This window comes from Podarcis melisellensis (genome assembly GCF_964234715.1).
Source record: "Podarcis melisellensis genome assembly, chromosome: 4".
NCBI lineage: Eukaryota > Metazoa > Chordata > Lepidosauria > Squamata > Lacertidae > Podarcis > Podarcis melisellensis.
This window is the reverse complement of record NC_138531.1, coordinates 34,427,755-34,455,631: the sequence shown is the minus strand read 5'-3', so window position 1 is coordinate 34,455,631 and position 27,877 is coordinate 34,427,755. Positions and strand designations below refer to the sequence as shown.

The following is a 27,877-nucleotide window of genomic DNA, read 5'->3' as shown; positions in this document are numbered from 1 at the left end:
TATGCAAATTAGTGAAGCTATAAATTATCACTGTTTACAATTAGCCTATTTTTTAATTTCCTCCTTCTTTTGAAATCACTTAATCATTTCGCTGTTAGTGCTAAGTAACAGTCAAAGTATCAATTCAAAGTATCAATTCAAAACAAATCAACAGTTTTTGATAAATTGTTTTTACGTAGGCAAGTTTACTCAGAAGGCCCATTGAGTTAAATGAGATGTTTTCTTGGTAACTGTAGCTTTCAAATAAAAAGGTTGTTTAGTAGTTTGGCTGCAATCCTGTGTTATTTTCTAGTTATGAAGTCCCATAAAACCAAGGGTACTTCTGAATAAATAAGGGTTTTACAAAAATCTGTGAAAGCAAGCTAACAAGTGAAAATGATAAAGCTTAAGCCAAGCCTACCTGCTGATGAAGATAAAGTATATGTGCTTAATTTAAAATAGTACAGGAGAATCTAATATTGCATGAAACTTTGAACCATCCCACACTTGTGGGGTGGAATCACAGCTCAGTAAAGCAGTAACTGTCAATGTGAATGTGTACATATTTTAATATGAAAAAACAGAGTTGCAGCATCTTAAAGTCTACAAAGACGCATGCCATGACAATACTGTAAATCTCTTCGTCTTCTAGCTGTGCCTCCAGACTCCCTTGTTTTGGCTGCTACAGAGTAACAGGCTGGTCCTCGGGAATATATAAGGATACATTACATACAAAAGGGAAATATCCAAAGTCTTGCAACAATATATATGAAAGTGCAGTGTTTCATAAGTGATAACACTGTAATCTTTCTACTCTTCTCTGTCATGTCCTGTTGAAACAGAAGCTGTCAGGCCTCAGCACTGTTTGCGGTGTAATATTAATAGTATGGGACCATAATCTAAAACGGATGTAATATACGGATAGACTCTACAAAGCAATTAAACTGCAATACTGTCAATGCACAACGGAGTCTACTAACATTAGGGATTTCAGAGTGCTTTCCTGTAATGCGTTTAGAACCCATTTTAACTCTGCTCGTTTAGGCCAGAGGATGAAGTTACCTCCAATCAGGTTAAAAGAGTCCTGATAAAATAACCCACGATAACCAACAGGGTGAATTGCTGGCACAGCAAGCCCAATGCGGAATCTTTTCCCGGCCCAACGCACATCGGGTACACAAATTAAGTCCCGGCGAGTTCAATGGGATTGACCTCATGAATTTAGTGCTGCAACCTCTGGGCATAGCGGGGATCAGGCCCGAGTCAACATGAGCCGGGCCTGACTTCGTGCCAACTCACTGACACAACGGCCCATGCAACCCGCGCTTCCGCCCCCCCCCCCGCAGCAAAGCACTTGGAGCGCTCACACGTGCACTTTACACGGGAGTACGTCCGCTGTAACTCCCCCTCGAGCCACAACGGGGATATAGCTCCGACGAGGACCGCAGCCCAGTCATAACACCCACCGGGGTCCGCCATTCCAATTTAATAAAGAAGAGTAATAATAATAAATTCACTCAACAGCTCTTCATGGGCGGGTTTCCTGGGCAAAGGAAGCGCGTCAGGAGGCCGCCTCTTCCTCCACCGGCGTCTGCGAGGCCGCGGATCCCTCCTCCTTGCGGCTGCCCCGCCAATGGAGCCCGGCGGGCGGAGCCTCTTGAGCCGGCCATTTAGCTCACGAGCCGGGCTGGCCCTTCCCTTTTCGGCGGCCTGAGTTGCGACAGCGCCCGTGGTCTCTCGCCTCGCAGCCCCTTTCCCCGCACACTCGCCGCTACCAAGCACCACCACCACCACCGCCATGGCAGACCAGGCCCTCTCCTTCGCCAAGGACTTCTTGGCAGGCGGCGTGGCGGCAGCCATCAGCAAGACGGCCGTGGCGCCCATCGAGCGGGTCAAGCTGCTGCTTCAGGTCAGGCCTCCTCGCGGGGCGCTTTTATTTGTGGGAGGGGGGGTCTGAAAGAGGGAGCAGGGCTGGGAATGAGGCGTTTGGGATGCGCGGCCCGGACCCCCCACTGCGCTGTTTTATTATTTTTAATACGCATTCACGTGTGTATGTGTGTGAGGAACTACTTATGCCCTCGAAAGGCTGCCCGTGACGACGGCTGCGGCAAGGACAAGAGAGGCGTCCGCCCCGTGTGAGTCTCTGTGTGTGTGCGCGCGCGCATGGCTGCCGTTAGGCCGGTTCCGCTGTAGAAAGTTCGTTGGCGGCAATTTGAATGCGCGCGGCGCTGTTCCCCTCCTCTTCCCCCCGCCCCAACCAACACGCAGATGAAAGGGTTCTCTCATGCGCGGGGAGGGGGGCGCCCGCTTTATTCCCTATGCCCCCCCCCCTCTTTTTGTGTAGCGGTGTACTTAAGATGTAGAGGGCGGGAACGCACTGAGAGGTCGAAGGAAGCTGCCGCCGCCATCTTCTTCTGCGGCGACGTGTCGGTGATTGGTGCGACGGCGGCGTAGGGCGTCCGCGCCGATTGGATGCAGCCGGCTTCCCGCCTCCGCCCTTCCTCTCGTATCGCGAGGCTTCGTCGGGTGACCCCTGCGGAGCGCGCGAGGTCACCGCCGCCTGTGCTGCAGTGGGGCCTAAGCCCAAGCCCCTCCCCTCGGGCCGCAGCCGGGCGGATGTGTGACTGAGGCGGGGCGGGCTGTGAGACTCCCTATGCGGGCAGGCCTCGCGCTGCAGAGCGTCACATACCGCGCGACCTTTTCCAGACTACTTCCGCCATGTACATACAAAGGGCATAACTTTCTCCTTTTAAATGGGGAGGCCGTCCAGAGCATCCGGCTGGCACGAAGAAGGGCATGAATTTAATGCTAAACCTCGGCATTGCCCGAAATCCCAGAGAGTCACTGCCCGCCGTTGTAGACGGTTGACCCAGTGGCAGACTTTATTTTTTTCCCCCTTTCTATTTATTGCATTTATATCCCACTTTCTCTTCTCCCCCCCCCCAAAAAAATGAGCTCAAGGTCGCCTACATGTCTCTCCTCATCCTCATTTAATGTCCAGAAACAACCCTGTGAGGTAGGTTAGGCTGAGAGGCAGTAACTGGCCCCAAGGTCACCCAGTCAACTTTCTAGCAGAGTGAGGAGTTGAAGTCTGGTCTTCCAGGTCCTTGTCTGACACTTTAACTGCTACGCCACACTGCCACTGACTTGGTATAAGGTGTGTTCTGCATCTACAGCCTACGCTACAAGTATGGGCAAAAACCATGAAAGGACAAGGCGGAAGAGAATGTTCTTGGGTAGCTTCAGAACCTGTGATGAGCAGTACAATGCTATGCACATTTGTTTTAAAAAGTCTACCCCACTGAGTTCCTTGGGTCTTTACTCTGAGGTAACTTCATACAGCAGGGATGGAGAACCTGCCACACGTCCCCATTTGGCCCACAAAGCTGTTTGGGGGCAAGCTATACCCACCTGCTGTGCATCTGATGTCAGGTGTGGGGAAGTTAAAGGTGGGGCTTTGCCAAACAGGGCTTTGTAGGCCCTGCCAGTTAGCATTCCCTGGAATTCCTTCATTATACAGTACAGAGATTCCTAAGCACTCAACAACCAGCTGGTACTCAGACACATGGGAACCATTATGATGTTAGATGATTGACAATGGGGTTGAACCACACAAAATTGACCCATGAGTGGGAGAGTAAAGGATCTGGCCTACCAGACCAAAAAGATTCTCTACCACTGATGTACAGTATGGTAATAAAAGCTGTCAGTTTTATGAGTGTTTCTACATGGAAGCAAAAGTACACTAATTCCTTAGTTTAGAAATATAAACATTTATTTAAATAAAAATCCCATGGTTAGCAATGAGGAATGGCTGTAGTTCTACTGGTTTAACTTTAGAAATTAAGTTGCAATAGCTATATCCCTTCTCATTAGTTTAATTTTTACAGTAAGCTGATATTTTCGCAGTCTACTTGTGACTTTAACAAGACTCATTGGAAGATTAACTAGATAGTGAGCTAATGAGAGCATTTCTAAACTGCCAATTCATAGAAAATATGAGGGGAAATTAAAATCATTAGAGAACAAATAACCAACACTGAATCAAATTAATTCTCTAGAAACACTTGTTGAAACAAATGTTTTCAGCGATGACAACATAGCCAGAATTGTAGGTGTCTATCTGATTTCAATAGGAATGGTGTTCCAAAGTACTGATGTCACTATACTAAAGCATACTTTGAGTAGAAAGTCAATTTTGTTCCTTTAATGACTTAATTGGATTAAATTATTCTATCCAATTTTCTCTAGCTCCCATTGTGACTTCAGATATTTGAAATGTATACTTCAGACTGAACCTGAAAGAATAAAGCTTATTTGGAACCATACAATTTCTCATTTAGAGTAACTGTGAACATCTTTTTCTTGCAGGTACAACATGCAAGTCAACAGATTGCTGCTGATAAGCAGTACAAAGGAATCATTGATTGTGTTGTCCGCATTCCTAAAGAGCAAGGAATGCTGTCCTTTTGGCGTGGGAATTTTGCCAATGTCATCAGATATTTCCCAACTCAGGCGCTCAATTTTGCCTTCAAGGATAAGTATAAGCAAGTATTCTTAGGTGGAGTAGACAAGCACACACAGTTCTGGAGATATTTTGCTGGTAACCTGGCCTCTGGTGGTGCAGCTGGAGCAACCTCCCTCTGCTTTGTCTATCCTTTGGATTTTGCAAGAACCCGACTGGCTGCTGATGTTGGAAAAGCTGGCGCTGAAAGAGAATTCAAAGGCCTGGGGGACTGCCTAGTCAAAATCTTCAGGTCTGATGGTCTGCGGGGCTTATATCAAGGGTTCAATGTCTCTGTCCAGGGAATAATCATCTATAGAGCTGCCTACTTTGGGATCTATGACACAGCAAAAGGTAAACGTGATAGTCAGGCTGATATTGACAAGCAACATGCCGGGTGTTTTTGAATAGCACCATGTAACTATTGAGATGTGCCTAGTAGCACAAGTAAAACTGATAGATTCATTTGCTATACTATCCACATAGAGGCAGGGGGAGGGAGCTAAACCACAGAAAGTGTTGGTTTACAAAGCCACACAGATTATCTAGGGAAGAAAACTCCATGTGAATCAGTTTGACAAAATTAACTAGCTTTAAATAGGCATTAGGCTGTGTGTCACTAATTGGTTCTGTACTCAATGATGGAAACCTCTCTTGGAATGCAGGGAGTGGAACGGTTGAAGAGGGTTATGAAAGAGACTAGGAGGGAAAAGATCAAAGCCCAGGGGTTGAAATGTTACTTATACTAAAGGGAAAGTTGTTCCTATAATTTTAACTGTAACCAAGTATGTAAATTACCCAAGGCTGTTCATTTAGGGCAGAGGACTAGAGTTTAAATTTAACTGACGTAATCCCAAAGCTCATATTATTGAGATGGATTTTAGTGGTGATTCAGTATTTAGATGTTCTGGATTTTTGTTAATTAAATAAAAAAGTGTTGACACCTGAATGGAGTATCTTTCCAGTATCACATATCTCACTGTCTACCAGAGAGATGACAGGTAGGAGTATATTTTAAAAACAAAACAAGACTTTACTAAAAGAACTGAGGTTGCCTAATCAGAGGTGGAGTTTAAAAATAGCAAAACATTAAAATGTAGGTCATAACTAGCAGTCAGTGAATTCCCCTATATGGATTCACTCCCTGAGTAAAAGAGGTTACTGTCCATTTGGACGCAAGCAGACTAGAACTTCAGATTTGACCACACATACTAGCTGCAGTGTTAGTCACAAGGGATTATACACCTCTAACTAGATATTGAGAAAAGGCACCATCAGTTGTGTGTTAATGGCTGAATCATAAAACAGAGGTAAACAGAGTTGCCTGTAAGATGATCTTCTATATTAACCAGGAAGGCAAAATTCAACAGTTGAGCATTATTTCATGATACACCATAAAGTGCCCCAAAATACGTATTCAAATGTTGTGTAATGGCAAACAGATCCTTTCTTTAGTTTTCAAAATGATGCAGAAGTTCTGTTTTTTCATTATAGGTATGCTCCCAGATCCTAGAAACACTCACATTTTTATAAGCTGGATGATTGCACAATCAGTGACTGCAGTAGCTGGTGTGGTTTCCTATCCATTTGATACAGTGCGACGTCGAATGATGATGCAGTCTGGACGTAAAGCAGGTAAGCAGCACATAAAAATAAGCCAATTTTACATTAAGCACCAGCCTGATAGTCCTGTGCTGCAAGGAATTTCATGCAGGTGTTTGCTTGAAATTGAATGCAAACCTAGTGAGCAGGCTAACAGAGGAGAGAGCAGAGTGCTAGATCTCTTCTGCATTTCCAACATTGAAATCACTGGGTTGCTGCAAGAAGGTCAGAACTCTCCATCTTTCTGCCAGGAGTCCTGCCAAGACTTTAACAGGGTAATAAGTAATGTTTATGAGCTATGTGGCTTTTAATTATTTTTGGTGGCAGATGTGAGCACTTTTGTGGTGAGCGGAATGCAATACCACACTCTCTTGAATTTGCTGTTCTGGGGGTTCTCCCAACCCCCTAGAGCTGATTTGGGAGAGGTGCAGGGGGAAGAGAGAGAGAGGAAATCTCCCATTGCGCTAATGGAAGTGATTTCTCTGGCTTCCACTAGCACACTAGGTTAGGTTAATCTGGCACTGTGTCTCAAATTTGTTTCTGTTCTAGTAAGCTTGTGCTTCAGACACCATATATATAGACTTCACATTCATTCTACATAAGTAGTTAATATTTAACTCCTGTTAATACTCATTGTAATTTAGTTCTTGGGTCACAGGACGAGACTGTCCTTATATAAGCATTGTAAAATCGGCTTAGTAATAACAACTGGGATCCTTCTACCCTACACCCACCCCCAATAAAAGCAGTATATTATCTAGTTTCAGAGTAATATTTGAAGAACAACTTTCTGTGCATAAGTTCTAACAATATGTTAGCTCAGTACTGCTTTTACATTTCTCTGGACAGAAATTAACATAGTCCTGCTGTCCTTGAAACATTTTATTAAATTTATATACTGCCCTTCATCAAAAGATCTCAGGGTGGTTCACAGAATCAATGCTTCAAATAATAAACTTATTTTTCCTACAGCTGACATCATGTACTCTGGAACAATTGACTGTTGGAAGAAGATTGCAAGAGATGAAGGTGGAAAGGCTTTCTTCAAGGGTGCATGGTCTAATGTTCTTCGAGGCATGGGTGGTGCTTTTGTGCTTGTGTTGTATGATGAGTTCAAGAAAGTCATCTAAAAAAACCTTTACTAGAATTGTAAGTTAAATTGACAGATCATGTAGAATAACTTGCCATTATGGACCATTGATCTTTGAAAAATTCCTGTGTGGAGTCTTATTTATCGGGGCCAGATTGTGTTTAAGTAGGGCTAGAAACTGCCTTCAGTGAACTGATAACACTTTGAGATACCATTATTCCGGCATTGAAACAGACAACTCAGCTTATTGAGTTTGTCTATTTTTGGTGATAATCGTAGTGCTAGCAGTTCTGGGTCCAAGGCAGCTGAACTTCACTGAAGAGCAGCCTGAAGTTTCAAGTCCTATCTTAGAGGACCATAAAATCATGTTTTGAGAAGTATTCATTTAACAAATCATGTTTTTTCCACTTGTACTTAAGCACTATGTACTGTTTGCACAGCTGAACATCTAGCATTTGTGTTCTCAGAATTGAGGCATTCTGTGAAATAATAAACAAAATTAACTCTGATGTATTGAATTTACTGTTATAACTTCATGTTCGGGGTCATGCCTGCTATGCAGTATGGTACTTCTACCAGCTTCAGATAGGGGAGGGAACACACATGAAAAATTAAATTGGTGCAGGAGGATTTTGTAGAGGAGTGGGCCGCATTTGAATTTGACTTGGCTTGGCACTGCTAATACCACATTTGATCACTGGGCATTAATGATAGAACTTCCACTTTTAAATTAAAAGAGTAAATGAGATCTACTTTCTGAGACTTCCAGAGGTTTGACTATATCTTTATGACAAATGGGTAAAATAGTTTGATTTAGAATCCAAGGAACCTGTTTTGAATATGGTAACACTAGAACCTGCAAAATAATAATAAAAAATGGCTTGGCAATGCTTATGTACATAATTCATTGTACAATAGTATGATAATTGGGCGGCAAAAAAGAAGTGGTGGGAAGCATGGTATAAAACCACATTGGAAAGCAGGTAGGTGGATTTGAAATAATTTGGATTTGTACAGCTGGTGGTTGTACTGATGACATCAGCTGTCAAATTAACAAAGTGAATGAAGCAGCACTTCAGAGCAATAAAGTTCATTCATAAATAGATAAGGTATATTCAGTGTTTCCTTTGTGTATGTGTAGTACAAGAAGAGCATTTTAATAGCCCAAATTTAAGATTCTCTGCTTTGAAAAGATTAGGTCCCTTCTATGATTCTATGATTTATCTAATGCATTAGAGAAATCAGAATTGTAGAGTTGGAAGGGACCTCCAGAGTCATCTATTCTAACCCCCTGCAACACAGTAATATTTTGCAGCATGACTAGATCTGATGCAACTATTCCTGTAATGCTTAGATTACACAGTACATTAGAAATGGTTTTTTTATAAACCTTTATTAACTCCTTTAGCAAGAGGAATTAAGAGCTAAAAATGCTAATAATACAGTATTTGTAAAATCTCAGTGTAGGGGACAAGACACTAAAACTTAAAATCACAATACATGAATGCAGAAGTATCACAATAATGATCACTTAAAGCTTGGCTGGCAATAAAAACCAGCAAAATGTAAGATGTAGCTAATCGACTGAGTATCTGAACAGGCTTGTTGTCAAAAAGCCTTGTTGGCCAGTAAGGCTCATTTATTGGAGCAGTGGGCATCTTAAGAAAATGTTGAGATCTTGATTTTGTTGAAGTATGGCAAAGATAGACTACAAACATTACAGTAGCCCCTGTCCTTTAGAGTAGTGTTTCCCAAACAGTTAAGTCCCCCAACCCTTCTGAATTTAGTGCACCCAATCTGTAACCCTTTATATTTTAGGGGACAGAAATTTTGTGTAGATAGTTCAGCTGCATGTACCTTGCTGTCATCATTGCCACTTCCTTGTGTAGCAAAATGACACCTGACTTGATTTCTATGTTGGCTGTGTGTTGATCCCTACAGTTGGACACACACAAGCTTCTTTCTCTAGCTGTTACTTGCATAGGAAACCTATCCCTGGCATTGTCTTCCAGTGTGCTTGAGTAGCAGCTTTTGTACTTGTATGCATGCATTTGCAGCTGAAACGAAAGGAAGCACCAAAATAATAGCATTTCCCTAATTTATTTGGGGTAGCAGCTGGCTAGTGAAAATCTCATTGTTTTTGCAGTTCACAATTCATTTCTTCAACCACTGTTATTTTTTCATCTGCTGCTGGCATCAGGTCCACCCATGTTTTCTACAAAAAGGGAAAAGAAAAATCCCCTTAAGGTTAATTCCTAAGGCTCGTGACCACTTCAGTTTCACTTCTTTATTACAGATCATAACAAAGTTCTACTAGCATAGCCGGTATTGAAGAATACTGTTGAGCTTTTTTCTCTTTCAGTATTGAAGAATACTGTTGTGTGTTGAGCTTTCCACAGTTCCTCCAACATTTAGAAAATGACAAATGGAAGCTGCAGTAAACTCTTTTTGCAATGCAGCTTTTCCTCTGTAATATATTTTCAGTTCAGCCCTGTTTCTAATTTCCACAGAGTGGCTAGGGAAACCCAGCCAGATGGGCAGGGTAGAATTATGGTTTCAATATCTCCAATTAAGTTAAAACTTACTTGAAAGTCCCATTTCTTTTAGATGAAATTAAGCAACTACCCTTGGCACTAAAATGTCAGTAAAATTACTAGTTTCTTACACAGGCCTTCCACTGATGGAGCTAGTTAGGTGAATCCCACCCATTATAACAAACCCTTACATTTTTTGTTTTTATAACCACACAGATAGGTTTGGGAAAGTGGTTACAGTGTTTGGAGACTTCCATCATTCATACACGATGCCTCAGGGTTCCGTCCTCTCCCATGCTTTTTAATATCTATATGAAGCCGCTGGGAGAGATGATCAGGGGGTTTAGGCTGGGTGTTCATCAGTATGCAGATGACACCCAGCTCTACCTCTCCTTTAAATCAGAACCAGTGAAGGTCCTGTGTGAGTGCCTGGAGGCGGTTAGAGGATGGATGGCGGCTAACAGATTGAGGTTGAATCCTGACAAGACAGAAGTACTGTTTTGGGGGGACGGTGCAGGCGGGTGTGGGGGTTTCCCTGGTCCTGAATGGGGTAACTGTGCCCCTGAAGGACCAGGTGCGCAGCCTGGGAGTAATTTTGGATTCACAGCTGTCCATGGAGGCGCAGGTTAATTCTGTGTCCAGGTTTGCTGTCTACCAGCTCCACCTGATATGCAGTCTAAGACCCTACCTGCCTGCAGACTGTCTCGCCAGAGTGGTGCATGCTCTAGTTATCTCCCACTTGGACTGCTGCAATGCACTCTACGTGGGGCTACCTTTGAAAGTGACTCGGAAACTGCAATTAATCCAGAATGCGGCAGCTAGACTGGTGACTAGGAGTGGCTGCCAGGACCACATAACACCGGTCCTGAGAGATCTGCATTGGCTCCCAGTATGTTTCTGAGCACAATTCAAAGTGTTGGTGCTGACCTTTAAAGCCCTAAACGGTCCTGTATACCTGAAGGAGCGTCTCCACCCCCGTCGTTCAGCCCGGACACTGAGATCCAGCCCCGAGGGCCTTCTGGCAGTTCTCTCATTGCAAGAAGTGAGGTTACAGGGAACCAGACAGAGGGCCTTCTAAGTAGTGGCACCCACCCTGTGGAACACCCTTCAGATGTGAAGGAAATAAACAGCTATCCTATCTTTAAAAGACATCTGAAGGCAGCCCTGTCAAATGCTGTAATGTTTTTAACACTTGATTGGGAGCCGCCCAGAGTGGCTGGGGAAACTCAGCCAGATGGGTGGGGTATAAATAATAATTTATTATTATTATTATTATTACTAATATTACACAATTGTGGAAATATTTTACTTGACTAGATAAAATTCTAGCACACAAACATCTCTAGGAATGGGGGGAAACTGCTAGACCAGCAATTTCATGGCACCTTCCGTGTGGCAGTAAACAATCACATAGCATTACTTTGTGAATTACAGCTATTGATCTTTAAATTGTTTTAAAAACTGGCAGAACACTGCATTCAAGGCATTCTAGAACTCACCACATTCTCATATTGCCAAAGAACATCTTTTGGTTGTGGAACTGGAAAAGTTAGGCATCTCCATATGTGGAATCTGCAGGAAGAAAAATGTGGGGCTTTGAGCAGGGTCTCAAATCCTGTTCTCCCTAATCCATACCCTCTTGCCTGCAGATGGAGAGCTTCATGCATAGAAGGGGAGCACTCGCCCAAACAGCATGCACAGATAGGACATAGATTGAATTATGCACTATATGTACTACATTGTCTTAAATCTTTAACAGATCCTTCTATTCAACATTTTGAGTAGAATATTAATACGTTAGATTTTCATTTAGTATTTTCATATCTTCTAGAAATGTTGAATGTTTCAGATCTTTTGGTTAAAATCCTAACAAATAATACTCAGGCTTGTCAAATCTCAGAACAATGGTAATTAAAAATGCTAGCTGTATTCTAGATACAGGTAAAAATGGCAGGTCATTGTGTTTTACCTTTTCCAGATCAAAATGAGGAGCAAGATTGTTATGACGGTCCCAAGTACTACAAGTATTAATAATTCTGTGGGAAATGGATTGGGGTCAGTACCTGAAAAGACAGGAAGGCATTAGTGCTCAGTATCATAAACACAGGCCCAGCATCAGCTTGTGACGTGGTTGGGCCAGGCACCAACAATGCTGGCATGATTTTAATTTATTTAAAACTCTTAAGGTCCCAGTGCTGAAAGGGAAAGTGTCAAGCCAGGAGGCTAAAGCCTTTGAACCTGCCCCCAAATATAATGTTCCTCTAGGGGCATTGCATTGTGGCCCAGATGCATTGCAAGGAAAGAAGATAGTGACAGCTACAGCTGCCTATCTCAGCACTTAAAAGGTAAGCAAAAAATTACGCTATGTCAATAGTGGCACCTCCCCCCAACAGCACTCTTTGTTTACCTCTTTCAACCAGGTTATTGGGGATCATGGCAGTTAATTGTTAAAGTTCTGGTCCTTAAAAGCGCACCAAACCTGGTAACAACCACAGCCTCTCTTGCCACTTGGCTCTGTCCACATTGCTTGCTGGGATGGGGGCTTCCCGAGTAGTGTTTTTTGGGAAGAACCAGGATGGTGTTTTGCAAATCTGGCATCAGTCTTATATAAGCACACACGTACGGCAGTCCATCAACTGATCTGTCTCACCAGAGTAAGGTTACCAGACGTCCCCGTTTCCCGAGGACAGTCCCTGGATTTACAAATCAGTACCCATACAAAATCCAGTGAAGTTGAAAAGTCCCCGGATTCATTGGAAAAAAGTCTGGTAACCCATGCCAGAGTGGTACATGCTCTGGTTATCTCCCACTTGGACTACTGCAATGCACTCCACATAGGGCTACCTTTGAAGGTGACTCGGAAACTGCAACTAATCCAGAATGCGGCAGCCAGACTGGTGACTGGCAGCGGCTGCTGAGGCCATATAACACTGGTCCTGAAAGACCTACATTGGCTCCCAGTATGTTTCCGAGCACAATTCATAGTGTAGGTGCTGACCTCTAAACCCCCATCATTCAGCCCAGACACTGAGATCCAGCTCTGAGGTTCTGGCAGTTCGCTCACTGTGAGGTCATAGGGAACCAGGCAGAGGGCCTTCTCGGTAGTGGCACCCGCCCTGTTGAATTCCGTCCCATCAGATGTCAAGGAAATAAACAACTATCTGACTTTAAGAAGACACCTGAAGGTAGACTTTTTAGGGAAGTTTTTAGTGTTTGATGTTTTGTCGTGTTTTTAATATTCTGTTGGGAGCCACTCAGAGTGACTGGGGAAACCCAGCCAGATGGACAGGGTATAAATAAATAAATGAGTTGTTGTGGTGGTGGTGGTTAAAGTTCCATCTCTAAGCAACAGGGGGACTGACACTAATATCATTTTTTATGTCTGTAAGGCTCAACAGCCAGAAACTTTCCGTAAGTCCTAGAAGCTGGAAGTCTTGGAAGTATGGGCTGTTTTCTTTCAAAAAAATATTTTAATCTACATAGATGAATAGATAATATATATACATTTTTGGATGGCTTTGTTTCTCAGGCTGATAGAGGCACACAAGCACCTGAGTTAGCCAGTAGAGAGAATAATAGAGAAAGGGCCGTAATCCGTAATCTTACCAAACACAATTGGTTTACTCCACTCACTCCACTGTGTCCCAATGGGACAATACTGTCCAGCTGCACGGAGCCTTAATGAGTATCTCCCACGTACTGTGTAATTTTGGTGGGTTTGTCCTCTTGTTAACTAAAAGTAGAACATTAATCTGCTTTATGTCTTTGTAGGTGAAATAGCATGCCAATTCATATTCATCAACTTATACACCGCTTGATTGTAAAAGGAAACAAACCTCAAACAGTTAAGAATGATAAAACAAGAAAACCAAGAAAAAATTACAGGCATGTTTTAAAACATACTGAAACAGATGAAATGAGACGCTTAATATTAGGGTTGTGTGTTTGAGCCCTACATTCGGGTAAAGATTCCTGCATTTCAGTGGGTTGGACTAGATGACTCTTGGGGTCCCTCCCACCTTCTACAAGTCTGTACAGTAATTCTGGGACACCTGCTTCATCTCAATAGGCAGGGAGTTCCAAAGTATAAGGAATAGATGAGATTAAAGCATACATTAAACCATACGAACAACTGTCAGTAGAAAGGCTAAGAGGTCATCTTTAGGATAATCATGAACAGACGAGATCCTAAGCCCAAGTAGTGCTAGTGCAGGGGGCATTTCAATTGTTTTGCTGTATATCAAGCTTATTTCTTTGAAGATGGCAATCCTTTGTTTTCTAACACACAAGTAAAGTGCTACAGTTGTGGTGTGAGCTAAACCTACCCTGCATTCATAGCCCTAAACAGTCTTGTCTCCACAGGCAGAAATTTCAGAGGTGGCCATGATATGTTTCTGTGCTTTCATCACAGACAGACACAGCATAACTGCTTGCCTATTGAACTTCTGTCATGCAGTAAAGACTTTATTTCAGCAGGTGTTTAAAGTATTTTTTCCTGATTTTATTTTCTTGCATTTTAAACCTTATTGGGCACTGCTTAGAGACTAAGGAGTTAAGCGGTATGTAAACTGTTGAAATAAATACAGAAAATGAAAAGATTATAGGCACTTGTTGACTTCCCCATTCGCTAGAATGCGGAAGTCGCCTAAGGCTTTGGAAATGGAGGGTAATCAGATCTGAAGCATAATATCACATTGAATATCTGAAGCAACAAAGCAGGTTCCAAACCAAATATTTATTTTACTTTGTGTCACCCATCTTTTGAGGATTCTGGGTATTATTATTTTTTGCTATATTTTCCCTTTTGGACCAAATCTGGACACCTAGATAGAACATCCAGTCAGATGGGTAGGGTATAAGCAATAAAATATTAATTAATTAATTAATTAATTAATTTCAGAATGCTGTGGACAAAGAATACTATGCTGCCTTCTTAATATTTATAGCCCAGTTTTCTTCCAAGGTAGCATACACATGATTCTCCCATTCTTAAATTCAGTTCACATGCCTCATGTTTATATAAGATAACAATACTTACTGTTGAAATTTGGCCTCTGATTTCATCCTTAGAGACAAAAAAGTAACGTTTTTAGTTGGTTTTCATTGTACTTTTTCAAAGTATGCTAGATTTCACAAATTTGGCTGTATACCTTAATTAGCAAGGAAGGCAAAAGTTGTCAAGAGTAACTGATAATATCGGAGGACAGAGGGCTGACTTCCTTGTGGGTGGACTATTAACTTCCCCCATAATCTTTTCTTTTTTTCATTGTGTAACACACATACACAATTATAAGCATACATATTAAAAAGAAGACGAGTGAGTTATAGAAGTTCACGTTTTTCCATACATTAATAGATGTGAAATTTTACAAAATGGTATTTGGCTTCCCACAAGTGCTGACCATAAAGCACCAGGCAACCATTTTGCATTCCTATAGACCAAGGGTGGGAAAACTGTGATCCTCCAGCTGTAGGGGGATCCTGTCATCTATTGGCCTATGCAAACTGGGGCTAAGAGGAGGGCCACAAATAGGCCGCCTCTGCTATAGTGCAAGGATTTGGCAGACCAGCTTGTGATATATATAGGAACTCAGCAAATAAATGTATCGCCACAATCCGGTCATTATTTTAAATATGTAGGATAGACCTGGTATTTGTGTACCAGCATGCATACCTAAATTGAGCCATACGGTATGAAGCTAGGAAGGGCGAGATTTCAGAAACCAGCATTGTTGCAGGATGCTTCAGCACATGAGTACATTGATGCACCTGCATGTATGGGGTGATGGTATATGCTGGTCAATGTAGCTCACACATTGCAACCTTGACATCACCATGAAAGACGGATGGTGTGTCTATCCTCATGGGGACTTTCTAGACTATATTACAGACATTGGCTTTTGACTGAGAACAAAACATCCAAGAAACATTAGTTGGATTCAGATAAAATACTATAAGCTTTTTCTAATAGGGAGGCTCAACAAATGAACTGAAAAGCGAGGCTGCAATGCATAATTTGTTGGGAGGTCATCCCACAAGAAAAGTATCGCTCTATTGTATCTGAGGATTTTCTTTACTCATGAAAGAACTGTACACAACTCCATCTCCACCAACCAAAACCTATCTAAGAATTACCATTCACCCTGGTAGATAGGGAATAGCAGTCAAACTAAATTCCGTGTACATTTGAAATTGGACAAATTTTCAAAATGTGAAATGTTTCTTTCACCATGAATTTCTACATCAGATAGCCACATGAGACTAGCAAAGGTAACAAAAAGCAAAACCACAATTAACCTCTTACCCTTATTTCGTACTTAAAGCAGTAGTCTGCATTATCTTTAAAGGCACAGGGAGGGGGTTTCCATTGTACTTTGCACCCCCACGGCTGTTCATGACAATTCCAAGTGATATCTTCTGGTGGAGTAAGTTTTTCTGTAATGAAAAAACCAGTATTTTACTTGAAGAAGAAGAAGAGTTTGGATATGATATCCTGCTTTATGACTACCCGAAGGAGTCTCAAAGCGGCTAACATTCTCCTTTCCCTTCCTCCCCCACAACAAACATGGTGTGACATGAGTGGGGCTGAGAGACTTCAAAGAAGTGTGACTAGCCCAAGGTCACCCAGCAGCTGCCTGTGGAGAAGCGGAGACACGAACTCGGTTCCCCAGATTATGAATCTACTGCTCTTAACTACTACACCACACTGGCTCTTGAGAGGCGGAGAGCTGTGAAATTTCAAGGGCATCTGAGTGGTGAACTTCCCTGCTTCCAGTTCCTAAGCATTTCAGATTCACAAACATTGTGGGTAGGTGACACCCAGCTTATAGCCAGGAATTTTGTGGTGAGAGGTCTTGAAGGGGTACCGGGTATGTGAATGCAGGCAGACAAATACATCTTTGAGGTTTCTTTAATTTTACAAGCATTTTAAAGCAAAGGACTAGAGAAGGGGCGAGGGATTTCTGACTCCACAGCCAGCCTAGCCTGTGATCAGGGGTGAAGAGATTTAGAGTCTAATAATATTGGAGGTAGAAGACAGAAGTGAAGACAGAAGACAGAAGTGAAGACTTGAAGACAGAAGTGCCTGGTGTGCTCTGGTCCATGGGGTCACGAAGAGTCGGACATGACTAAACGACCAAACAACAACAACAACAATATTGGAGGTCCACAGCTTCCCCATCCCTGATTTATAAGTTATCTCAAGATATTTAATTTTTTGCACTATGAATAAACGAACAAACAAACCCCACCCTCTTTCTCTTACCATGATCGAAAGGCCAGAATTGCTGATCCAAAGGCTGAACCGGGGATTCTTCGCTTGATCCATTTACTCTTAGGGTAATATGATTCTCAGGAACTTTTATATTAGGAAAATGGCACCCAACATGTCTTCCAAGTTTATTATTTTTGTACTGGGGGCATTCTGTCTCTTCTCCATCATTTTCGCTGCATGCCAAAACATTTTGTTAAAAACCCAACCAGGAGCAGCATATTCTAACCATTCCCTTCCCCACCCCTATTTAATAAATGAAAATGAATTACTGATATATCAAGTATAGAAAATACTGGACGTCTTTAGGAACATTCCTGCCAGTATCCCAAGTGCAATTCATTGAGGTAACACGAACTGTGTAAATGACACAGGATAAATTTTCAGCTGATGTCTCGTTATGTCCTGGGGAGAAAAAATAGAAAGGATCAGTGTGTGTGTGTGGCTCTGAGGCTGCATACCTGCATGGATTAATGTGCTCATCCTATATGTGTTTAATGAGATCAAACTATGCAAAGTGCTTCCTTTTTTTAATGTCAAGTGGCTTTTCAACACAGTTTCCACCACCAATGTTTACCCCTGGTGGGGAAGTGATTCTCTATCGCTTACTTGCTTTCAGAGACTGGGTTGAGGAGTACAACTCTGATGAGGAATGGCAGGAGCCTACCCCACCCCACCCCGCTCATGACCAGGATCCTGAAACTCCACAGGAGCAGTGGAGTAGTGTTGATTTGGAACAATGATTTGCTGAGGGGCACAGTTCAGAAGACAATAGTTGGGTAGAACTAGGAGGTGAACAGCAAGAAGAATGGGAAGAGAGTGAACTAGATGACTCTCTCTCACTGGAAGTTGTGCAGGCTCTGAGATTAGATAAGGTGACTGCGCAAAAGGCTCAAAGGTTGAGAGATCAGGTGGCTAGGAGGCGAGAGGACGGATGGGACTAGAGGGAAGTGGACAGAACCTTAATTGGGATCACCTGCACTCTGAGAATGATCGCTTGCTCTTTTGCGCCGTACATTAAACATTTCTGTTACTGGTAAGAGACGACTTTCTTTTTGTACTGCTTAACTACAGCCAAAAGGGGAGGAAGCAGAGTCCCTGAAGTCTGACACCTGCTCATTTCAGCTTCCATTGAGCCTGTTCATGTAGCTGCCTGTTCATGTAATTTCATGGTAGTTTCATTCCTGTTTGCTGCAGTTTCTGGGAACTTCATGATTTGTTTTATATCTCATAGTTGTTTTTGTATCATCTTCAGTGGACACAAACGCTTCCTACTCTAATATGTTATTTGTTTACGGTACCTAATTAATCTTCTTCAAGTATCCATCTGCCCTGAGGTGTATTGTGTGCCTACATGTGTGTGAGAGAGAGATCTTCAAAGAGATATGCTTTTTTCATCTCTCCTCACTTTCCATCTTACACCCACATAAGAACCAACCCTCCCCCAAAACTAAAATGCCTGGTCCACCCACACATTAATGAACTACTTTGGTAATAAATACATTTCCTTCCACTCTGACTTTGCCTGCTCTCCACTGTCACTCATTTGAGCTCCCGCAATTCTAACCATATCTATGCTAAAGTAAGTTCCACACAGTTCAATAGAAATGTATACTTACCCTGATTATTCGCAAAAGTAATGAAGAAAACAGAGCAGAACACTGTGAGGCAAGTCGTGTGAGCAAATCCTATATTGGGCACCATACTGATTTTTCTTTTTTTATATAAATACACAGAAATAAATCCTAAAATGAAAGAAAGGGTTTGTTTTATTTCATTGTTCTGCCACATTTTCATTGGAGTGGTATTCTTTGAAGTTCTTGAGAATGGAACATTCCCTCCCTCTCATCTCCCTTTATGTCTACCCTGTGCCCTCCAGAGGATTTGAGGGAAACCCAGGAAAGGTCTGAGGGTGACCAGGCAGAGAAGAGTGAGGGGAAATGGAAATCCTTTTACTAATGGAACAATTTCATTGGTTACCAGCCTCTGACTTTTCTAGTTTATATGAGGGGACTTTTTTTGTAAGGCTCTGTCACGTTCCCACAAGGCATGGCAATGCAACATGTAATACTGGAGGGGTTTTTTGTTTTGTTTTGTTTTAAGTTGCTGTTTCTGTTCTCATTTGTATTTATTCAGTTCTACATATGGCACACCTACATTGTTTTCAGAGAACACATCTTTGAAATACTCCTGACTAACTTGTTGTCTTCCAGTTGTTGTTGAACTACAACTTGTATCACCCACAGTCAGCATCCCATAGTCACCCAATATATTGAACTTAATGACAAAGTTTTTCTTTTTTTAAAAAAAGAAAAACAACACCCAACAAAATCACTGCAGAGCATTCTGTATTATGTTAGCATTATCCTCTTCTGTAAATCTGTTTTATCAAACACTGACACCTAACAATCAGGTGATATATACATATTCCCAAGTTAAAAACTAAAAATGTATTGATAATTCTCTCTATTTCTGCTTAAAAAATACACAAAGCTTAGGTTTTTGTTTGTTTGTTTGTTAAATACCACATGGCTAATTTGCAAAAAGTTGCATGGAAAACCCTGATAAAATTTCAAAACAACCCCCCATAAAATTCTTAAATTTGACATTTTAATATTGCCTGGTAAACAAGGGGGGAAAGCCCGGGTGTACAGATGGGGGGAAATAAATAAACGGGGAGTGGGGAATGGCAGATTTCCACCGTTCTCCATTTAGTTATTCTCACCCCACCCTCCATGTAAGGTTGCAATCATGTATGTAAAGTAAGTATAAGTTGCAGGTCCACTGTATATAGAAATATAGGTTGGTTACCTGTATTTTTCCAGCTTTTTGTTTGTCAGTTCTTCTCTGTCTCTAATCTTGATAGCAATCCAGTCCCTTTTCCTTCCAGGTATGAAAGTTCCCTACTTGTCCATCTGTTGATCTTTCATCATCAAGTACTGGAACAATGGGTAATGTTTTTGGGAGTAAAAAAAGAATGCCCAATATGTTAAGCAGTTGTTTTTTAATACAGTTTGCACACAATAATATTTTTTGTCTAGTTCTTTTAGACATCAATCACAGACATGTTCGTTTTCACTAAGAATCCTTCCGTTGGTCTAAAATACTGATTTTCTTTCCTAACCCACAAACCTTTCTAAGTCATAATAAGATTCCTGCTTCTTGGTAGCATTCTTCTGTTTTGGATACCCAGACCACCCTCTTTCCAGTTTTTTGAGAATAGCAAAGGGTTTCTCAAGAACTAGGAGTGACGACTGTCACGATGTTGAAAGGATTGGGATAGTAGATATATTCCATTATTCCTGCTGTGTCTCCCCCACCCCCACCAATGAAAAATGGGTGATGTATTTGTGAAAGGTTATGAATGTGGCCCCTTATTGTCTGCTGGGTGGGGAATTGTTCTTACCGTCTCTTCTTACAGGCTCAATAAGATTGTAGTGAAGAGAAGTTGTGGCAGTGCAGAGAGAAAGCAAGGATATATATGTTGCTTTCATAAGGAGTGTTGCATCATGAACTTCCTTCTTTCACTTCCAATTTACAGTAAGTGAATAAGAAAGAACAAAGTAGTGGGATGCTTTCTCTTGAAGGCCTTTCTGGTGTCTTCCTTAAATTCCTGATACTACCTGAAGAAGAATTCACCATGTACAGGCCCACTGAACAAATATATCTCCTAGAGAGATCATTGTCAAAAGCTTTTGTTCATAAATGATATGATTAAAAACTCCAAACTCCGTGTATGGGCGGCGTTTCTGGACATAAGAGACCTCCTGGTGAGGATCCTTGGGACCTGGAGAAAAGCGTCTGAAGCCTACCCACAGTTTTCTAATTAAAGTAACAGACATGGGGAAATTCAGGAAATTCTTATCATAGGCCATCTCAGTTGTCACAGTTGCCTCACTAAGAACCACTTCCTATCTTTAATGTCAGCCAAAAGTTTCCTTTTTGGGGAGTTCCTATTTTCACATCTTCTTAGCCCAGGAAAGACAATAGCTTGTGGGCTGCAGAGTGTTCTTTTGTTGAATGACAGTTGTCACCATGGCGTTCTGAAGGTGCAAGCAAGTTTCTGTCAACATAGTATACTTCATGAGGGAGAGCTTCAGTTTTGCTCCTGAGGCTGCAATGGATATCCACTGGGAACTCAACTCAGGAAATTTCCACTGTTATGCTCAGGAAAATAATATTCTAACCAATAGAAATGACGTGTATCATATCTAGTCACCATTCCCTTTATTTCCGATATTCAGCCTTTGCTTATGTAGCTGATGCAGAAGAGAGAGGTATCAGCAAGCTTGGAAGAATTCTAAGATTTGCAGAACTCCAAAAATAGGGGGGATAGATGATAGATAGATGATAGATAGATAGATAGATGATAGATATATAGATAGATGATAGATGATAGATAGATAGATAGATAGATAGATAGATAGATGATATAGATAGATGATAGATAGATAGATAGATAGATAGATAGATAGATAGATGATATAGATAGATGATAGATAGATAGATAGATAGATAGATAGATAGATAGATAGATAGATGATATAGATAGATAGATAGATGATAGATAGATAGATAGATAGATAGATAGATAGATAGATGATAGATAGATAGATAGATAGATAGATAGATAGATAGATATAGATAGATGATAGATAGATAGATAGATAGATAGATAGATAGATAGATAGATAGATAGATAGATAGATGATAGATAGATAGATATAGATAGATAGATGATAGATAGATAGATGATAGATAGATAGATAGATGATAGATAGATAGATAGATAGATAGATGATAGATAGATGATTGATGATTGATTGATTGATTGATTGATAGATAGATAATAAGATAGAACCCCAACTCACCCAAACAGGCCAATAGTATCTGTACTCAGTGGGTTTCCAATGCCTGGTTAAAAGTCTATCCTGATGGAGCTGTACACAAACCACTTTGAAGGCTGTTTCATAACTGTGGGGACACCACCGAAAAGCTCCTTTCTCTCATGCTCACTGATCTAACTGATCTACCAATTGGACTACTAGCAAGACCTCTGAAGCTGCCCTTAAGACACAGAGAGTTTTACTTTGGCACAATAAAATTGCCAACCTGTAGAGAACCTGCAAGTTTTGTTCTGAGTGGCGCATAAAAGCTGGGTGGTGATGGAAAAGGGATAATTTTAATTGGAAGTGTCATTATCCCAATCTGAATAAGCTCCATCTTCCACAGCTGCTATTAAAACCCCACAAAAAACCTCATGGGAAGATAAGGATCTCCTGCTTCATGTCTACTTTGGTCCTAAGTTTTATAAGGTACCACAAGACTGAGCTGTTTTAACAAAATATTCAGTGATTTTCATAATAAACTGCTCCCATAACTATATAGGGTTGGGTCTAATTAAATCATATTTAAGAGTAGACTCATTAACTAACAAATCCATGGATTTCACTGTGTCTACTCTAAACGTGAGTTTAGAGAGATCTCCCTGGATTAAAACCCATGCCCAAATTAACGTAACAACAGGTGGTGTGGTACCACACAGTTACACAATTGATGGATAGACCCCAACTGACCTCTTCCTCTTTGTGGGAAGCAGCAGAAATTATAGGAAACAGTTGTGACTCAAACAGTGGGGAATATGTGGTTAAAGCTGAAGAATATTTCTGTCTACCATATATACAGTGGTACCTCTGGATACGAACGGGATCCGTTCCAGAGCCCCGTTCGCATCCTGAAGTAAATGTAACACGTGACTGCATGACTGCACATGCGTGGGTCGCATTTCGCCGCTTCTGCACATCCGTGTGATGTCATTTTGAGCGTCTGCGCATGTGCGAGCGGCGAAACCCAGAAGTAACACGCTCCATTACTTCCATTACTTGCGGAGTGCAATCCAAAAATATTCATCCCAAAGCTACATCAACCTGAGGTATGACTGTACTCGGGTATAAGCTGACTTTTCCAGCACATTTTTAATGCTGAAAAAGCCCCCTCCCCTAGCTTATACTTGAGTGAGGCGGGTGGCGGAGGAGGCCTGAAAGGAGGCCTGAAAGGAGCCTCTCCCAACCGCAGCTCCTATGTCTGCTCTTGCAAGCGGCAGAGGGACAAGTGGCCCGAAAGGAGCCCTTTCTTGCCACTGGTCCCGCAGCCGCTGCCCATCATCATCCCTGACCACTGGTGCTGTTTGCTAGGGACGATGGGAGTTGTAGTCCCAAAACATCTGGAGGGCTGAGTTTGCCTATGCATGTCCTAAAGGCTTCTTTATAAGCCTCAGCCAGAGTCGTGGAAGGGAGCAGGGCAAAGGTGGAGCTTTCTTACTGAGAAGAGAAAAGGAACTGGTGAGAAGTGGTTGGCTGGGTTATGAGCAAAGCTCCTCTGGTCTGATGGGAACATAGAGAAGCTCTGATGTGACACAGCCGTTTTGAGAGCCCTGACTTGGAGTTCAGTGATTCACTCTGTCAAAGACAGGACAATAACCTAATTTGGAGCATGTTAAGTGGAAAATACTTATTTCTATGTGAGGGAGCTTATATTAGAACCATTGTTAGGAAGAAGCATAGGAGCTCAGAAAGCTGCCTTCTACTGAGTCAGACCATTGATTCATTTACATCAGAATTATCTACACTGACTGACAATGGCATTCTGGGGCTGAAGGCAAGTTTCTCTCCCACCTCAGCCCAGATGTTTTGCATACAGAACAGATTCTCTGCCACTAAGGTTACAGTCCTTGCTGTAGCCAGGGGACCTATTTCCAGATAGGACAAGTGCCCGCCCCTGTAAGCAGTAGGTGTGGCATGAGGATATGATAGTGGAGGGGAGGTTTTGCTAATGCAATCAGATTTTTTTAAGGGTAGTGATGGGACACTGGAGTTGGCAATGGAGTGCTGCTATACACAAGGAGCCTCAGAAACAATAAAGGCCTGGTGGGGTTTTGTTTTTTTTAAATGCTGGATAGTTTTATTGTTTCCAGTTTTATACAAGCAAACCACAGAAGCCATTCTTTCCAGAGTGTTCCTGGCCCACTGGTCCAGCAGAAGACTAGGAATGGGGAAGGGTCTCCACTTATGCAGGGCTGTCCTGCCCATGAGGAAGGCTGAAGCAGCCATCTTGGACAGTGGGATCCCATGGGGCAGTGCCCACACAGGGATCCCGCCAGCCCCTACCACCACTGGGGAATGCAGATCAGTAGGAGAGATCTCCCTGGAAGCAAGCAGGGTAAGCAAGGCTTTGGCTAGGGACACTTTCCTGTTTTGCCTCAGGCGGCGAAATGGGATGGGCTGCCCCTTGCACTTATGAACTGCCATCAAATTTACATCAAATTTACATTTGCTAATTTATATGTACAGGTGCAAATTTAGCTAGTGCTTTTATCCAAACAACACAACTCACCTTGGGGTGCGGATAGCCAGGTGGCCTGCATGCCTGCTTTGCCTATTGGTCTTTAAACTGGACTTGAACCAGACAGTGCTTCAAAAAGAGGGCTCTTTCAAATAGAGGTCATTTGAGAGTCCTTTAGACAGAGAGTCCTTCTTCTCCAATCATGGACTGTCCTACAGTCCAACTGTTCTTGAATCTTTGCTAGGGTCGAGAATTGAATCTAAAATAAACCACTGCACAGGCTGTGGACATAGGGAATGACACATCCAACAAGAATGAAAAAGTGGGGTAATGAAACAAGAGAGAAGATGAATTTGCATGCAAAGCAAGAGGAGGGTGCAACCTTCAATGGAAGCTTGCTTCATTTTTGTTCTGAGAGGAACTCGTCATGAGAAAGAGGCTTCTTTCCTCCTTTCACAGAACAGTGTCTTTCTTCATATCCTGGTCTAATTACAGAAAACCTAGTTCTGAGTACAAAACTAATTGAATGGCCACTGTTTGATTTCCTGTTTTTATCTTTCTAAGAAGCTGAATTTCCATGTAATTTGTATCTATAGCTTTGCATTTCAAGGCTGTATTTCCATCCAGCTGTTAATCTGCTTTTACTTGGCTTAATCTCAATATTCTCGCCTTGTACACAGAAAGCAAATTAGCAGTAGAACAGAAAGTAAATGTGGCCCCAAACTGATAAAACATTATTCTTTGGAACTATCCATATACACGTGCCCACTTCATTATAAATACATTAATTCAGAATGAATGCAGTAGGTGCTAATATACCGTATTTTTCGCCCTATAGGATGCACCGGCCCATAAGGTAAAGGTACCTCTGCCCGTACGGGCCAGTCGTGACCGACTCTAGGGTTGTGCGCTCATCTCACTCAAGGGGCCGGGAGCCAGCGCCGTCCAAAGACACTTCCGGGTCACGTGGCCAGCGTGATGAAGCTGCACCAGTGCCCCACACGGAAACACCGTTTACCTTCCCGCTATAAAGCGGTACCTATTTATCTACTTGCACTTAGGGGTGCTTTCGAACTGCTAGGTGGGCAGGAGCTGGGACCGAACGATGGGAGTTCACCCCGCCGCGGGGATTCGAACCGCTGACCATACGATCAGCAAGTCCTAGGCGCTGAGGTTTTACCCACAGCGCCACCTGCATCAGCCGCACCGGCCCATAGGACGCACCTAGGTTTTTGGGGGGGAAATAAAGAAAAAAAATTATTCCCACCCCTCAGCCATGGCTTCAGCGCGCCCCACGCTCCGGGCAGCAGGCTGCTATCCGCAGCCTAGGGAGCCCTGCGGGAACTTCCGCGGGCTTCCCAGGCTTAAGGATAGCTTCCCGAAGCCTGGAGAGAGAGAGGGGTCGGTGCGCACCGACCCCTCTCGTTCTCCACGCTTCAGCGAAAGCCTGCATTCGCCCCATAGGATGCACACAGATTTCCCCTTCATTTTTGGAGGGGAAAAAGTGTGTCCTATAGGGTGAAAAATACGGTAGTTATGGATGTGCAATTCTGTCACTTCTCGTCTTCACAGTTGTTTCTGGCCCTTTTCTGTGTGCCTTAAGAGGTTTATTAACCCAATCCCTTATTAAACTCCTCTTACTAACCTCCACAATGCTTTTTAAACTATTAAAAAAACAAAAAAACCCTTCATGTTGTGTGTTCTGCTATGTGTAGAATCAAACCCTAAAAGCACTTCCAGGAGTTTGATAATGCTAAAACAGCCATGTATCTATGAAGCTGCAATACAGTTTCGTATTAACTGGTGAGACTTTCCACATCCACCACAAGATGGTGCAGCTGTTCTCTCCAATAGGTTTTCATGCCCAAGTGCCATGCAAGTACCAGAATATGAGAATACAACTCCCCACTTTTTAAAACCCAACTAAACAAAACTAAAACAATAAATAAAAACACATCCCATTGTTAATAAAGAAACACCTATAAAAACACTTAACTAGTTTGCAGCTTATTTTTTCTCTCCCACTGCTGCCCCCTCCTAGAAACATGGCATTTTAAATTTCACTACAATAACCTCATTGCAACAAATTACATTTCTTACTGACACCAATCAACTAAATTCTCAGTATGGAAATTACTTGCTAATAATAATAAAAAATATACATGGATGATTGAGTAAATGTAGTGCAGGAGTTATAATCTCAAAATCTCTTCAAATCACATGCTTGCTGCAAAACTACATTCCTAGAAGTTAGCCTTAGGCAAATCCCTGGGTATATAAATTAAAGGTGGGCTGAAAGTTTGAACTTTCCGATAATTTGGGGAGTGGTTTGGGAACTGTGAAGAAGGAAATCTACCTACCCCCCTTCACTTCTGCAACTTGGAGCAGTGACAACAAAACTCTTATTGATGGAAGGCTCAGAGGGAATTCCAGTCATTAAGGCAGGACAATAATTCAACATCAACTTCGTTGACTTCAACATCAACTTCGTTGGACTGGTCATGTTGTGCGGATGCCTGATTATCATCTTCCAAAGCAACAACTCTATTCCGAATTTAAAAATTGAAAGCGTAATGCTGGTGGTCAACAAAATAGGTTTAAAACTCTCTCAAGGCAAATCTTAAAAAATGTAGTTTAAACACTAACAGCTGGGGAATGCTGGCCTGCGAGCACTCCAGCTGGAGAACAGGCTTTACCAAAGGTGTCATGGGCTTTGAAGACGCCCATGACAAAAGGGAGAAATGTGCTAAGAGGAAAACGCACTTGCCAAACCCTCACTGTGATCAACTCCTGCCCAGAAACCTATGTCCCCACTGTGGAAGGACGTGTGGATCCAGAACCGGCCTCCACAGTCACTTATGGACTCACTGTTAAAACCTTTTTCATGGAAGACTTGGCTACAAGTGATCGCCAAAGAAGAAGAAGACAATAATTATTGTATTATATCCAGCAGAGAAAGAGAACAAACTCAGGAAACAACTAAGGCCTGTGCCATCTAGTGAATAAACTATGTAATTAATGACACCCTAATCAGCATCATCACATGTTGTGAGCAAGAGAGGCAGATGCTGGCAGCCCAGTTTGTATGGCAAGGCTGTGGAAGTCAGGTGGTGTGTGCACTGACTTTCCTCCAGAGCTGTCACCCAGCTGAGCTTCACTTGAGAACAGGGCTGGCTCCAGGTTTGAGGGGAAGGACTGATCAAAAAGTCTTCTGGTATCACCTGCCTCAGGTGGCCTTGGCATATTTAGCTGCAGTGGCATTGCTCTGGTACTGTGCCTATCAATTCTTTGAGTCTAGCATCATTTTATTTATACCCCACCCATCTGGTTGTGTTGCCCAAGCTACTCTGGGCAGCTTCCAACACAAATAAAAGCATAACATCAAACATAACATCAAACTTCCAAATACAGGGCTGCCTTCAGGTGTCTTCTAAAAGTTGTGTAGTTCTTTATCTCCTTGACATCTGAAGGGAGGGCATTCCACAGGGTGGGTGCCACTGCCGAGAAGGCCCTCTGCCTGGTTCCCTGTAACTTCATTTCTCACAGTGAGGAAACCG

At 42.3% G+C, this 27,877-nt stretch overlaps 3 protein-coding genes across 5 annotated transcripts in view; 2 read left to right on the top strand and 1 right to left on the bottom strand.

The window, feature by feature from the left end:
* Window positions 1–1,664: 1,664 nt before the first annotated feature.
* Window positions 1,665–7,684, top strand: SLC25A6 (solute carrier family 25 member 6). Its single transcript, XM_081907713.1, has 4 exons — window positions 1,665–1,888; window positions 4,351–4,837; window positions 5,978–6,118; window positions 7,058–7,684. The coding sequence occupies exons 1-4, from the start codon at window positions 1,778–1,780 to the stop codon at window positions 7,213–7,215; spliced, it is 897 nt and encodes a 298-aa protein (XP_081763839.1). The 5' UTR covers window positions 1,665–1,777; the 3' UTR covers window positions 7,216–7,684.
* A 1,575-nt stretch (window positions 7,685–9,259) lies between these two features.
* Window positions 9,260–20,535, bottom strand: LOC309367946 (interleukin-5 receptor subunit alpha-like). 2 transcript variants are annotated; one of them, XM_081907704.1, is made up of 11 exons: window positions 20,386–20,535; window positions 19,791–19,918; window positions 18,599–18,724; window positions 17,252–17,384; window positions 16,974–17,155; window positions 16,014–16,144; window positions 14,748–14,774; window positions 13,316–13,442; window positions 11,679–11,772; window positions 11,209–11,281; window positions 9,260–9,390 (listed from the first exon to the last, which is right to left on the bottom strand). In XM_081907704.1, exons 3-11 carry the CDS (start codon window positions 18,681–18,683, stop codon window positions 9,307–9,309), a joined length of 936 nt encoding a protein of 311 aa, XP_081763830.1. In that variant the 5' UTR covers window positions 18,684–18,724; window positions 19,791–19,918; window positions 20,386–20,535; the 3' UTR covers window positions 9,260–9,306. The 2 variants fall into 2 exon arrangements, with proteins under 2 accessions (XP_081763830.1, XP_081763831.1); XM_081907705.1 differs by lacking the exon at window positions 18,599–18,724.
* CRLF2 (cytokine receptor like factor 2) overlaps window positions 17,417–27,877 on the top strand; it is a 41,126-nt gene continuing 30,665 nt past the window's right edge. For both annotated transcript variants that reach the window (XM_081907682.1, XM_081907681.1), the window contains exon 1: window positions 17,417–18,015. The gene's annotated coding sequence lies outside the window, so the exon portion shown is untranslated. The remainder of the gene's footprint in view (window positions 18,016–27,877) is intronic.